This window comes from Botryllus schlosseri, chromosome 7 (genome assembly GCF_051294905.1).
Source record: "Botryllus schlosseri isolate E-star chromosome 7, Bs_hap1, whole genome shotgun sequence".
Lineage (NCBI taxonomy): Eukaryota > Metazoa > Chordata > Ascidiacea > Stolidobranchia > Styelidae > Botryllus > Botryllus schlosseri.
Window position 1 is genome coordinate 6,945,956 of NC_137242.1, and position 15,728 is coordinate 6,961,683.

At 39.8% G+C, this 15,728-nt stretch overlaps 3 protein-coding genes across 3 annotated transcripts; 1 reads left to right on the plus strand and 2 right to left on the minus strand.

The window, feature by feature from the left end:
* Positions 1 to 978: 978 nt before the first annotated feature.
* On the plus strand, positions 979 to 6,615 carry LOC145443875 (oxidoreductase NAD-binding domain-containing protein 1-like). Its single transcript, XM_080321840.1, has 7 exons — positions 979 to 1,134; positions 1,192 to 1,249; positions 1,313 to 1,462; positions 2,071 to 2,223; positions 2,540 to 2,679; positions 4,339 to 4,426; positions 4,484 to 6,615. Exons 1-7 carry the CDS (start codon positions 1,073 to 1,075, stop codon positions 4,748 to 4,750), a joined length of 918 nt encoding a protein of 305 aa, XP_080177966.1. The 5' UTR covers positions 979 to 1,072; the 3' UTR covers positions 4,751 to 6,615.
* LOC145443876 (translational activator of cytochrome c oxidase 1-like) lies at positions 6,420 to 13,677 on the minus strand. Its single transcript, XM_080321841.1, has 5 exons — positions 13,395 to 13,677; positions 12,337 to 12,446; positions 12,151 to 12,275; positions 8,156 to 8,324; positions 6,420 to 6,744 (listed from the first exon to the last, which is right to left on the minus strand). The coding sequence occupies exons 1-5, from the start codon at positions 13,675 to 13,677 to the stop codon at positions 6,514 to 6,516; spliced, it is 918 nt and encodes a 305-aa protein (XP_080177967.1). The 3' UTR covers positions 6,420 to 6,513.
* LOC145443885 (U6 snRNA-associated Sm-like protein LSm1) lies at positions 13,649 to 14,583 on the minus strand. Its single transcript, XM_080321850.1, has one exon. The coding sequence runs from the start codon at positions 14,477 to 14,479 to the stop codon at positions 14,066 to 14,068; it is 414 nt and encodes a 137-aa protein (XP_080177976.1). The 5' UTR covers positions 14,480 to 14,583; the 3' UTR covers positions 13,649 to 14,065.
* Positions 14,584 to 15,728: the final 1,145 nt, after the last annotated feature.

Here is a 15,728-nt window from a genome sequence, read left to right on the forward strand (position 1 = left end):
TATGCAAATTCCGAAAGCAGTCCGTGGTACTAGAAGATAGCACCGAAGAAACTACATTGATTATCAACCGACCATCGATACCAGCAGTAAGTTAATGCTGTCGTATGAATATATATTTTAAATAGTTCTTGGTTAGATTAGGTCTGTTGAATCAAAGTCGCTCAGTCACGACGTTTGGTTCAGTTTGGGTCCGCTTTATTAGCAATTTTATAAACCACAAAAATTGCGACACAAGGGCAAGAAAAGAAGGAAAGGAAGGGACGTAATTTATTTTTGTCCTTGATGTTTTTGCGGCATATGCACCGACTCATGATATACATACACACGATCTGCGCATATGCATACTATGAGTTCATGAGGTGCATATATGCCACTGGACAAGGAAGGTGCAGATATAGCCTTGTAAGGCTTTCTAAGTCTTTCACCACCCCTCCATGCTATCCCAGCAAAGTATCAACGCCAAGCGGGGAAGTCATGGATACCAGTGTTACTAATCAGGTCTTTGGTCCAACCCGGCCGGGGATCGAACCCACGACCTACCGACCAAGAAGCCGGACGCTTCGCCATTACGCTATCTTGTCGAAGGAGTCGAAACGACTTGGAGTAGTCTTTGAAATCAGACGCCCTCCCGGGCCTAGCTATAGGCGATGTAAAGAGGTGGCATGCAGAGTGCACACTGAATGAAAAGGTAAAGCAAGCGAAAAAATGAGGTGGCATGTCACGGAAGGCGAGATCGATAGGTCAGGTCGTGGTTCGGTAATCTTGAGGCTGGACTAGTATTCATTTAGCAGTATTTCGACTTGAATGTGGACCCCGACAAGAATCTAAAAATCGTTTTGTATGTATATCATGAGTCGGTGTATTTGCCGCAAAACATCAAGAGAAAAATAAACTACGTCCTTTTCTTTCCTACATAATACAGATTCAAGCTCGTTCATGTTCAATTCAGTGATCAATTGTTTATCACGCTTGAATACCTTTGTAAACTAATTGCGCAATACATGGGTCACCAAGTAAATATATGAAAATCAGTTTTCCATGCTAACATAATAAGTCGATTCTTAGGACAATAATGTTATGTAAATTCGCTAGAACTTGCGTAGGATTTGTATCGAGACTGGAACGTTCAACTAGGTAGGCGATTCAATTCTTACAGTTGTTTTTCCACTCACCACTGTATTGCATTTCCAGGCCGAAGTACACCAAAAATAAACAATACATCAACCACCGTCCGAAGATCGAGCTCAAGGTATATACTTCGACTTTGGAATGATTTTCCATTTCGCAATCCAGTTATTGTTTTGTATCATAGCAAGATAAAAGAGACCATTTGATCAGAACAGAGGGCAGCTTTAGACAAAATGAAGAAATGAAGGCTACGGTGATTGATATTGAGAAGCTGTCTCAGTACGTACGTGGAGTGAAATTTGTGACTGCTTCCGACAAAAACGTCACATTCAGGGTACTCTGCGTTTATTGTCTGTAACAGAATGCTTTAACCAATATCATGTTCCATTGAAAATGACCCCTGTATCGTGTTGCTGTATAGTAATTACAGCTTATTATACATTTACTTACGGGTACAATTATAATTGTGATTTAGCATTTTCTGAAATTGTGTTATGGCATAGAGGCTTTTATTTATGTTCTTTCACGTAACTTTTTACAATATTCCTGTAAGAAACGTGCGAGGTCATTTTAATACTTTTGTGAGAATCTGTGTATACTGTTCATAACACAGCTCAACTTACATTGTGTTGATACTACTTTCATTTTCTTGGTGGGTCTCTGTACTAGATGAAGTATTGACTGTGGACATATATTTAACCACGATTCCATCTTCACTTATGGAATTGATGGCCTTTTCTGTGATTATTCCTTTAGAGCAATCTGGATCCGTGTGTGAGAATAGTCAATGCCTTTTCAATCTCCGCAGGAGCTAAAAACTTTTGAAAACCGGTATAACAGTTGTTCTGAAATGAAATGATTATCTTTATAATTAAGTTTGACAAACATCAGTGTGGCCAATGATTATTCGGTACGACATTCAGTTATTTGCTCATGTTTTAGGCCGGACAATGGGTGGATATGATCATTCCAGGAGTCGCCACCATTGGAGGATTTTCCGTTTGCAGTGCTCGACATATATTCACCAACAATGGTCAAATCGAACTCGCCATCAAATACTCGGACCATCCTCCAGCAAAGTGGATACATGAGCAAGTAAAATTATAACGTGCCAAGTCAACGGTTATTGGAATTTTTCAATTTCTGCGGCTTCATTTTGATTCAGCCACTTAAGTAGCATTTCCAGCTACTAAGTTCTATTGGAAGTAAATTTGTTCGACACACACTATAACACTATAATATGAATTTGAAATACTATCCATCCTGCCTTTGCTTACGTTAGCGCAATTGGCTGCTCCTATATACTATTGATGTCAATATTTAATTTTGCAGCTGGGAATAGTTTACCGATAGGCAGACAAAAAGAACTACATACGACGGGTAACAATTACTTTTAATTTCATCTTTTTAGTGCCACATTGGATCGACAGTGACTATCAAATTTGGCGGTGATTTTTATTATGAACCTAGTACCCAGAAGGCACAAAATGTACTATTGATCGCTGGTGGAGTTGGAATCAATCCGATCTATTCTATTTTACAAGAACGAAGGTCAGTAGAAAATCTTTTCACTGGATTTCTATATATCCTGTGTTTATGAACATTTTATAGAGACGGATTGCTTTTCTTTAAAAAGAAGAAATGACGGTATATACCTTAACTTTAAGATACGTACCACAGGAAGTTTGCACTTGTAGGAAAATGTAGGCCTACTTATATTTGCAAACTCATTTCAATTTCTAGATTTGAACTTCAAGTCAAAATTCTATAGAATTTCGACTTGTGCCTAAATCCAAATCTGTATCGGATAGTTATTCCAGATCATTGTAAAGCAGCGGTGAGCGGACTGTAATATTTTTCGGTCAAGTCCAGTCCTGAAAATTTTCAATTCAGTCCTAGTCCATCCTGATCCAAAAATTTTTTACAAAATTTATTGTCCAAGTCCAGTCCTGAAAATTTTCAATTCAGTCCTACTCCATCCTGATCCAAAAATATTTGCCAGATTTTCAGTCCAACTCCATCCTGATCCAAAAAAATTTCAAAATTGAAAGTATCTATTCTAAAGCTGAAAAAACAGAAGGACATGTTAGGTCTGTTATAAACACTGCACAACAAATTCCTTTCAATTCCAGCTTGTAGAAGCGAAGTTATTACAACACAAAAAGTTCCAATATACTAAGAAGCATACACATTTTTATAGTGGCTGCGCGTCCCTATAAAGTTTTGTAAGAAATTGGTCCTTTAGGCTGCAGAGAGAAGATTGTACCACCACAACTTGGTAGAATTCGTGCTCTTCTACTAATATAGAGTTGAATTCAACTCAAGTTAAATCAAGAAGTCTATAACAGCGAAAGTGGCACGAATATAGCATACGAACTAACTTTTCCTATGGATCAGCAAACCTAGTAGTATCTCGACTCGACCTAAATCCATGTCTCTGAGAAAGAGAAACATATGTAGTAGCCTAGATGGATTGTTAACATGATCCAAACAGGCTGTTGCACTTGCGCCACTTGCACTTGGCAGCAGATAAAGTGACCTGGACGTAATATTTCGATATGCACCTATATATGCGAACATCAATTCCATATTTCTGCAATTCTAACATCAAATAATTCCTTAGTTCCTCGTGTAAACAGCACTTGATAAGATCTACATTCTACAGTGATGTGCTGTTTACAAATTTACATTGATTGCTCTGGTTGAAGAAATTCGAAAGTGCCAATGTGCATACGGGCATCCCTAAAAGACCGAAATGCGGAAACAGCGAGGCTAACCAGCATGAAAATGTGCAAAAATTCCGTAATTTGGCTTCTAAATGCGTCAATTGGCAACACTAGCAATAATTCTTCTCTCCGCCGCCCCTCACTTCTGGTTACGAAACCAGCGTGCCCGAGTCCGGATTTTGGAATGCTCAAAATCCAAGTCCAACCTTTTTTTTACAAAATCACAACCCGATCTGGACCCGCCATTTTTTTTTCAAAATCACAATCCGGTCCGATCCTGTCCAATCCAAGTCCAACCCAATGCTCATCTTTGTTGTGAAGCCAAGAAAGTCGATGTCTATCACATCTGTTTGTTGCCAATAACCATAAGTGCTGCGAACGCAAGGAGCATTTTCTTCGATACTCGCACTTATCCAATTCGTGGTCTTTGATATCGTCTCTAATAAATAGCTTGCAATATTGACAAACTGCATAACATTTCCAGCATTGCGTCAAAAGAACTTTTCCCTGCACACACTGTATCTACTAGACTACTGTATTCCGCAAAGTCCAAAGAAGACCTGATATTTAAGGTAAAGCCATTTCTAACAAATATTTATCTCGACTTCAATGTCTGCCTCCTCTTGCAGGAGAATATCGAAGGTGTACGTGACGCGACTGGAAATATGACTGTAGATTTTTTCCTCACCGACAACGGGCCGCAAGTTGTAGATAGTGAAGAGAACATTTTACACGGAAGGATAGGTTTAAAAAATATACGGGACTCGTTAAATTGTTTTAATCGACCTCCGATTTGCTTTATATGCGGCCCTCCGAATTTTATCGATAGCATGGTTGATTTTTTGACGGTCCTAGGTGTGCAATCGGATTTAATTAAGTATGAAAAGTGGTGGTAGCGTTTGTTTATTCACCATTTTTACATAAATATTTATTCAACGTGACTTTCCAACTCTCTAACTGCAACATTTAGAACAGAGGTCTCAAACACGCGGCCTGCGAGAACATTTTGTGCGGCCCGCGACGGCATTTTGGGATTTCCAGAATTCGACGATATATTCAAACGCCATATCTTTTTTAGATTTAAGAACTTAAAGTTCATCCTAAAACTACTACAAAAACCTGAAATCTCAGCAAATTTCACTATCACATGAATTGTAAAAGAAGACCAGCTATTACGTCACATTTCTAGTTCATGATTCGTGACAGAAAATTGTGGCATCGGCATTTGGTGGCCTCGTGACGTATAGTTGGTTATATCCTGGGTGTTGTGTGTCCTCTTTATCCATGTTATTATCGGTGGCGAGTAAGGTAGGAGTACGTTCTACAGCTGTAACACCAATGGAATTTTGGCGATTGGACATTTCTATTCCAGGGGTTCTTAACTATGCAGGGGTCTGCAGACCCCATCGGGGTACGAAGCACCCCATCAGGGGTACGAGATCAATTGTGGAATTAGGGCTGTATGCTATGGAATATTTTCTGGCAGGGATATTTAGAAGTTGTAGATATACTTGTTTTCTGGGCCAATTTATTCAACTGGAAGATATTCTTCGCGCTACACACGATTTTATGTGATTGGGATTTCTGCTTTTAATATAGGCCTAGTTTCCATCAGAAATTGTGTTGAAAATGGACAGGAGGTACGATAAGTCTTATTGAAAGCACATCGCGTACGATTGCTAAAATAAGATTAAGAAACAATAATGATATTATTATGGCACAATAATTATTATATTCAAGTTGTTATTGATCTGTTTCAATAATAATCGAGGGCAAATCTAACGCTGATTTAATTTGGCTTTGGCAATGACAGTAACAATAGCCTACTTATCACGACCATATCAGAATCCCGGATTAGACTACACCGCCTAAATGCTCTGATATCAGATCAATCTTTCAGTAAATTTTAAAATATTCTACATAAAATTGTGGCACGTCAAAGATCCGCTAGCTGCAATATTATAACCCGACAGCTTTTACGATGTCATGATGCGTCCTCTCGCATGATGTCTATAACTCATTATTTTGACAAATTATGCCCGGCAAAAAAAAAACAATTTTATTCAAATATTTGAAAATATGATTTTTCCGTGGGAAGCGTGAATAGTACAATAGCAAATTACATTTTGACGAGGTTTGTGGAATGCCTGTATGCAAGGTCCCGTCAAATAAGGCCTAGGCCTACTTGGAAATTATACATTGAATATCCCTATTATTGATGCTGCGGCCCGCGGCGTCATCAAAACTAGGGAATTGGCCCGCGAGCACATTTGAGTTTGAGTCCTCTGAATAAGAACATGAATCGCTATTTCAACATGCTATTTTCGATTCAACTTTCCAACTCTTTACCAGAACGTGATAAGCAATCAATGGTTTTCATTACTAGGGTTCTAAAACTACAATTTGTAGTTGATTTCTGAATGGTCTGTGCAATGCTATGTAGAAGCATTGTGGAAACTCGTTATCTGGTAAAATTCGGCTTCTGGATGGTATTACATCAACAGACGTCTTAAATTCCAGATTTAATTTAAGGCTTGCGATAACAATTTGCAGAAACAGACACAATTACGTGATGAGGTTTCCGTTTTATTAAACCACGACGTTAGGAATTAGACAAGTCGCTATAAAATAGAAATCGCAAGAAAACCAACATGTTCGATCAACTCATGCTGCTAACATTATGATGAATGTCCGTCAGAGTGAACAAAATCTCCGGTTTATCGGATATCTTCTGTAACGCGGCAATAAATATTTCAACCATCGTGCTGTCACTCTCGCTCAAATCCACCGTCATGTTCGGTATGTACTCCAGCTTGGACGAGATGATGGCGAGATTTTCCTTTTGTAGCGCCGTTTCAACATCGCCGTACCCTTGGATGTTGCAAGTGAACTAAAAACGATCACAAATAACATGCTGTGAATGTGAGTCTGATTACTAATTGTCAGGTCGGACAAAAAGCCGCTGAATTTATTTGCAGTGTCACTGGTCAGTCGGGGTCGGACGTCGTCAATGATGATACGCAACTAGAATTAATGCATCAAATTTATACCTAATTACCAGTAGGAGCGGTCAAGACTCCTGGACCAATTCAAGCAACAGTAGAAATGGAATATCTCAGAATATTCAAGCAACCAGTTTGTGATAGTAGATCCAAACAAGTTAGCGTAATGGTGAAGCATCCGGCCTTCTTGATCGGTAGGTCGTGGGTTCAATCCCCGGTCGAGTCAGATCAAAGACCTGATCAGTAACACTGGTATCATGATTCACTCACTTGGTGCTCATGCATTACTGGTAAAACATGGGAGGAGTGGTGCAAGACTTGAAAAGCCTTTCAAAGCAATATCTGTACCTTCCTTGTCCAGCAGCATACGCACAGATCGTTGTATGTCTATCATGAGTCGATGTATATGCCGCAAAAACACCACCGACAAAAATAAACTACACCCTTTCCTAGAGGACTGTCGTCTAAAATTGTTGCAATTCCTAAATTTATTGTGTTACAGTGATAAAGGTATTACTGATAGGTAGGCCCAGTTGCTACTCTGGACAGATTTTATCAAAATATCACTAAAAGTGATGTGAACTTATCCGAACACTGCTTTCTACTTGACAAAATGGTGTGGTTTGGAGTGGAAGTAGTATAAAACATCCACTCGAGTAAGCTAGGATCAAGTAAACATAATCTACTTGAGTACACATTTAAAGTAAGGCATGACTACGGTACCTCTGATTAGGGGACTATAGTATGTTGAATATGCCTAAACAATCTATCCGATTAGTTGTGGCCTCAAAATTGATGTCTTCCGTTGATAAGGGGATTGAGAGTAATTCTGGGATTGCTAACCTGTATTATTTAGCAACTAAGGGGAGGTTCAACATCTTGAAGCTAAAATATTTTTGATGCAAATAGTCACATTAGGTCATTTTTTATGACACACAACACAAAAACAGTACTGGTGTGCGGTATATGAATTTAGTCACAATTTGAGTCAGTTCACTATTGCTTCAATAAGTAACAAGATATTGCGACAAATCAGACTTCTGCCTGCATTGCTCCACTGCTAGAAATTTGGACTTGGCCAAGCAGCAAAATGCTGACAGCAGTAAGCCTACTATATCCAGACAGAAACCATGGCAGCATTGCACCACAGAATAGAATGTGCGATCATGCATATTTGCATCCAAAATTTGCTCCTGTAGCTTGATGCTGAACAGTCGGACATCAGCACTTCGAAGCCAATTTATGTCTTTTTCTACTCACTTACCCTAATTGATCGAATCTGCACAAGTAATAGCATACCTCCAGAATGTTTCCATCCGTCTTATCAAACATATTCACGTCCTCGGCACCGATTTCCAAAGCAATTTCAGTTGCCTCGTCTTCGTCCATTTCCCTGTCACCCAAGTCGGCCAATATTACTCTTTTCCTAGTGAATTCGTTCATTCTCTCTTGCTCAAAGTTCGCGTCTCTGCAAAATGATCATCGTGACAAGTCAGTAGCTATGGTAGAATATAGTGCGAAACCCCACGAATAGAGGTGGGCAGAAAATCATACTTCAACTTCTTTTTTCGAGTTGTTAGTATATTTGAACGGATCTGTGTTGTTAGTAAGGATAATTATGTGACAAACAACTTTAAATAGAGCCCCTGTGTCACAATCATGAGTTCTTGGTATATTTGAACGGATATGTATTGTTTGTAAGGATAACTATGTCATAAACAACTTTAAATAGAGCCCCTGTATCCATAGGCGCCGACTTTTATTTTTTTACGAGGTGGCGAAGTCTTGTGACGTCATAATTGTTCCATATCGATGACGCCATCGCCGCACGAAAACGCACTTTACTACATGCCGCTGGTGTAAGTGCAGCGTTAAACCATTCGCGTGACATTTTAATACTGATCTTGCACTCATTAATATAAAACCATGCAGTCGAGATATTAAATGGAATGAATCTTAAAATGGTACGATCATTTGAAGTGTTGAAGTGCCTGCGCTACCAGTCCGTCCGACGGGATCTGCAGTTGCATCGATGTTATTCACGCGCAATGCCCAGTGTGACTAACGACTACGCCTGGCCTTGCAAGTAACACACGACAACTCTCGAATACTTCAAGCAGACAGTAATGATGATTACAAACGCGAAATCGCGTAGCCAATCAGTCATTGTCTCTTGCGGTTTCTTGCTTCGCGTTGACCAACTCGCATCGCGGCAATTGTTTGATGAATAAAACGTTGGTGCATTTCCCGATTTAAGTTCGCGAAGCATTTCGGGAGTACATCGGTCAATTCGTAAATTCAATCTGTATGTCGACGGCCGCCAACGCACACTAATTGAATTACGTGTTGACGGCCGCACAAATTTCGTTCAACGGCCGCAGGTTGGCCACCCTTAGACTAGAATTAATTCCACTTCCGGACGCATGCCGCGATCTTACCAATAGAAATCCACTGTCTATCTAATGCCTAATAGTATAATATTCGATAATGTTGTTCTCGATACGAGTACATCCAGCAATCAAGTTTATCGGAATGTAGAAGGTTCAAACGAATCGAATAAAATCAGAATTTGTGCCACCCATAATATTGTGATGCATCACGTTAATAATAAAAGGAAGACTGAAAAATGGCTTTGTGCGACTATTTCGGAGTATCAAGTAGATAACAAGAAATATGGATGATGGCAAATTAGAAAGCGTGTAATCTAATCAGTATCGCCACGAATCGGTTTTGAGTGTGACACCATATTGAGTAGCTTTCGTCGCGACAATTGTTTTCTCGTTATATCGGTGTTTTCTCATTATATCGGTGTTTAAGCTGTATTGCTGCATTTCCCGATTAATGTCACTGGCAAAGCCTTGTTAGAGAAACAAATCTGCGCAGAAATGAATTCCAATTTGCAGGCATACACCAACACACCCTCCAATTTCGCGCTACGATTACCTATCACGAAGCTAGCTAGCTCATGAATGGTTTTGTAAATGAATATGGGTGCACATAATTTAGATTTCAGAAAAGCAGAACGTATATTTGGGCGCCTGGTCGGCAGAGGAGATCTAGGATGGTGCTTCTCGGCACACGCTAGGCGCGTGGCCAGTCGAAAAATTAGGGGGATTTGGATTTTTTTTCAAATTTACCAATATAGCGTCAATTCAATTAAGGTCAAGTACATGTGTAAATGGCGATCATAAAATCTCTTCGTATCGGCGATGTTAGGCGTATGATAAGCTTGCCAAAGAGTCAGTAGTCACTATCTCTGGTGAACAATTGAATACGCGCGTGTATTACGCAGTCTCGGCGACAGTTTTCGCAAATCAAATGTCCCAACTTGATTGCACCGATTTCAAACTTTTGTCATATTTCAGAACTCGAGACATGATACACATCTTCTGGTCGTTACGTTCAAGTATTAGCGGGAATCAATTTCGCACGTTAAAGTCTGTTTGCAGCGATTTGATGTTATTCAGTTTCGCGATGTCGCTTTTTAATCAATATGACATAAAACAATCACTAATCAGCGTAAACTTGACCGCATTGTCTCGAAAGCAGCGAGAGATGGAGTCAAAGCATGCTAGGCCCGATACGCGATAGTTAGGCCATGGGCCAGCAATGATATCTTTATTCGTGGCTACGCGCCTGGCACACGCGCGTATCGAAATCGAAGACGTCTCAAACGGGGACGCATCGATTCACCTTATTACTAATCACTGGTCACAAATAATCACTTGTGCGTTTGAGCATTTTGTACGAGGTGGCCGCCACCTCGTAAATATGGTCACGAGGTGGCTGCGCCACCTCGTAACCTCGTAAGTCGGCGCCTATGCCTGTATCACAATCAATGAACATACTATTTGCAACCATACCGGTAGCCTACTGTTATGCAGTAGTATACACTCTATCCTCTATACCAGGGGTTCTCAGTCCTCTCTTGTCCGTAGCCCATTTCCAGTTTGAAAATATGCTGTGGCCCACTTCTTATCCTGTCCAATAAGTGGTAATTTCTCTAAAATATGCAGATTTTCATCTTAATGATGTTCCGATGATGTTTAAATGTAGACTTTTTGGTTAATGAAATCGCGCGAAGCGTGACGAAAATTTTCATGTCTAATAATTATCCTCCAACAAACGACCAACAAAATAATCTTGGGCCCCTTCGAGCTTCCGCATTCGGGGGTTTGGGTGGTAGATCATAGGCTAAAACTCTGTGTATATTATGATCGTCTGCTGCTCCATTCGTGTCGCGAAACGCAATTATCAAATCCACGCATCCGCTGTGTGATTGGGATTTTAGTTCCACTGTTGTGGGGAATAAATAATATAATCATTCTGGGTCAGCTTCAAACAATTCATTGGTGAGTGGGGTACTACAGAGAAGTTGAGGAAGATTTATTTAATATGCATGCTGTACAATGCACATTGTATGTCTTGTACCAAACCAACTGAAGTTGCGATGTCAGAATATTCAATCCAATGATACAATCAATTCATGTGACTCTTACATTATGTACAATGATTTCCAGGACTCCGAAGATTAATGCGCTCCGCTAAATCCTCAATCCATTACTATTCGTTGCGGTGGTGCAGATACCTCCACCAGAAGTTGCTAATAATTTGCATTTATGGCTATTTTTATCTTACAATAATACGACTTGCCTAAGCACAGTAAATCTATACCTCAATTACACTTCATTCTGAGTTTATTGCACACCCCTTTCAATGGCATACAACATATGACCCTGCCGGCATACTTGGATATTTCAATATTACCTTCCAGCTATTATATACTCGAAATTATTTTAGTTGCTGTTAGTCGTAGGTTCTCATAGCCAGTAAAAAAAGCCGCCGTTTCTCCCTCCCATTATCGACTTGAACATGCTGACTCCATACGTACCACTACTTATCATCAGAGTCAGATGAAAAGCTTCACGTAGCCTATGTATAATTAGATAATATATTTGAATATATTTTTAGCGATTATGATAGAAAATATAACTAAACTTACATTAATTCTAAAATTTTCTTAATAGCTTTGGGGCCCACCTTAAATGCTCCTGTGGCCCACCCTTTGAGAACCCCTGCTCTATACCCTGCATTTTTCTAGTCTTCGGATTCCATTGATATTATTTGTAAAACCCAAAATTTTTGCGCTGTCATTTGGTTTTTAATTGAACTCGGTCTTATTTCCTTTATCGTGCAAGTAACCCTTGTTGAAAGGCACGCTCAAGCTTAATTTCAACCAAGTCTAACCAAACACAAACTTTCTAAAATACGGAGACATCTTGAATGATACTCACAAAGTACTGATATTGATGGCACGTGTTATCGCTTGCTTCGAAACCTTTGGCTGCACGGCTTGACATGTGATTACAATTGCGCATCCGCCAGGGCCGCCAATACCGTACACAAATTCATCAGTGTACTAAAATATAAGTCACGGTTAATGAATATCTGCTGACATTCCAAATGCATGTTGGGAATACCTGCTTCTCTTGTAAACACCTGTCAATAGTTGCTTGTGGCATATTTTGTGTTCTGCACAAGCCCAGCACTTTTGACAATTCTACATTCTTCTTAGGGTCGTTACCACCAGCTGAATTGAGCAATAATGAACATTCATATCAATTCAATTGTAATAAGTAGGGCAAGTTTTTGCAACTTTTTTTTACAGCTTCCGGCAGCTTCCTAAATTCTCGGAAGGTATGTAGAATACTGTTTTAAGCTGTTTGAAGGAATCTTATAGTGTAACTTTTTGCAACTTTTGTCCATTTTTTTCATGCAAGTTTTTACAATTTTTTAGATTTTTCATGAAACATTTTTAAGTTTCTTCGATTTTTCATGCAACCAATGTTTTACTGGAAATATTTGGCAGCATATGTAAATAGATCGCTTGATTATTCGACTGAAATGACGGTACCGTAAATCAGCACTGAAGTAACGCTCTAACGGGTATTTCTGGAGGTGAGCCGGAAAGTTGACCTCTTTTTTGTTAGTCAACCAAAGGAGAATGTGGATGGAAAACTGCTTTTCGGGAGTGGAACTGGGAAGTTGACCGACCAAAATGCGGTCTTTTAGTGCAACTTTTGTGAAAAATAAATGCAAATTTCCACGAATTTGACTGAAACAAAAACTTGCCCTAGTAATAAGTCATAACAATTACTAACAAGAGCGGTATCATCCATTTCATTACATAGGCCTAGGCTTATGAGATGCACAGTGTTGCGATGAATCTTATTTGTACAGCAGTGGTGTTACTCATTTCCACTAGCACGTGGCTCTCACTGAGTACACGTGCTGTGAAATTTCAGTCCTCAAAAGAAAATCAAGAGGGGTTAGATTAGGTGGCCATCAATCATGAGGTGACAAAAGTCAAGAACAAATCATAAATATTGAACGCCAGTACATTATCTGCAAAGTCAAAATTGTTGAATTAAAGGCCTAATTGTGTATACAACAAAGTCCTGAAATTAAAACATGTGCAACATTCTAGGCTACATGAATTAGCAAATATATCTTTGGTAACAGCTCTGGTTTAAATTACCTTTGATAATGGCGGCGATTCGCCGAGATAATCCAAAGAATACTTTTGCCCGTGCTTGATCCTTGGCTGATTTGATATGCCTTATATTTTCCCAATGAGAATGTCCAGCATTCTTCGAGGACGAGACATATAAATGTCTACTTTGAATTAAACATCTAGAGCTGTAACGTTGGACAAACACCCTTTTGCAGAAGCCGCACGTTCTCAATATCGTTTGGCAAAAATATTTGGAACTTATCATACTTTTAATGGTGCTGTAGAGAAAGAAATTTGCGAGATGCATACAAAATGAAAATTATTGGAGCAGGTATGTTAGTGACAATAAATAGTGTATCCCATGTTATGTTGAAGACCAATATGGATGTGACAACAATATTGATCAAATGCATCAGGGAAGACCAAATGATAACTTATTCAAATATGTAACAGAATGACAAGGAATACGAAACAGGGTTGGAAAATAACAGTCTGGCTCTGGGTTGATTTGAACGTTGATATTTCATATGTCATCCACTTTATATACTGATGATGTTTTCATCTTTGGGTAAACGAGACGCTTTTTGGCATATTCATGCGACTTCACAGGTACTACTACGTACCATGTTCATATACGTTAACATGCCCACCTAAAAGTCATCATACTGGGAATGAACACTGGTGGCAATATGTAATCAAAATGCCTCCTCAGTTTGGTCTGCATTAGGCGCAATGGCAATCCCCCGATGTTTCAAAGCTTTCATTTTAGCCCTCATCTCTTCTGCTCTTTCATCCTGCTGTCGTCTCTGGGCAAGAAGTATCTCCTCCACCGATACTTTCTCCAACTTCAAGTCCGTTTGCGATTCTATTTCGCTGTCAACTTCCCCAAGCAGAACGACATTTTCTCCTCTCACTACAAATATACCTCGCGGAATGTCCCCGTATTGCTTGCCGACGTGGATGCGTTCTATGGTCTTGTGCATCACGAGATTTGCGAATTGATCGATGCTTCGAAGAATCCCTATCAAAGTCCTTCCATCTCGGAGCACTACTAGTTGTTTCTTGTCAATTTCTTCTATCAAACTAGCAGTCCCTGGCATATAATCCATCGCAATTACCCCAATGTCAAGGACAAAATTTACCGGCCCTCGAAATTATAGCTACTTGACTAAACGAAAACGACCACTACAATAACAAACCGGCGTCTAACGTGCAGATTGCAGCATGCATCGAATGTATCGTGCAGTTCGCGAATTAGTATGTCCACTTGTTTAGACTCATTGTCCACTACGTTGCACCTTTACTGGGTGAAGCAATCAGTCACATAGTCAGCAGGAATTTAATTTGAAGCACCTTGTGATACTAATAATAGTCATATCCCAAACTGACATGTACTTAGGATGTGGAAATAAATTTCAAATCAAGTACGGGATTATGGTAATAGGTGAAGCTGCTGACTATTTTGTGTGCTGGAATTTTATCGCCCATTTAATCATGCAATTCACTCGAAGTTAACATTGGCTATGGAGCTAGTTTGCAACTTGAGTAACTGAAAAATCATTGCAGAAGCCTCTCTTGCGGGAGAGATAAGTAGTGGTGGCGATAAGCGCGGGCGGCCAGGGTTCGATTCCGCGTCGGAGGTTAATCTGGGCTCCTCTTCCCCCGCGTCGCTGTTCTTACAGAGACAAATAAAACAGAAAAAGACCTGATGCAAGAGCGCATTCAGAAGGAATGGAAAGAGCCACGGAACAGAGACTAACATCGAAAAAAGAACTGTGCCATTGGACACTCGATCGAGGCGGATGCCAGTTTTAGAGACTACAACCACAGTGTCCTATATGGTGTGGATGTGGACACAAGCAAATCTCACTCTCACGGCTCAATGAAATTGGTCTATGTCACACTTTCCATTTTGCTAAAGTCAATTTGACGGTAATTTTTGACCGGCTTGCCGAGTGCGAAATTTGCTAAAACGGGTATCAATCGAAAGCTACCGCCGTACTCATTGCGAAAATATAAATTTTATTCTACGAAGGTTAGTTATCTTTGCTGTAACCGCAACTGGTCGTTCATCATCCTATCTGTTCATTACATCGCATTGTGTGTTGTCGCAGTGTACAGTGCGTGTCTTCACTGTCTTGTTCAGATAAAAATATAATCAGACGATTATTGATTGATTATGGAATACGACCATGATCAGCATATTCTCTCCTTGGATGATTGATTGGCAGGTCACGCATTGGTTACTTGTTATCATCACAGTTAACAATTACGCAAATGGCAATGGCGTATGGTGCGCCCGGAGGCCGTGACCCGTATTTGCACTGCACGGGCGGAGTGGGGAAGGTCATTAGTATG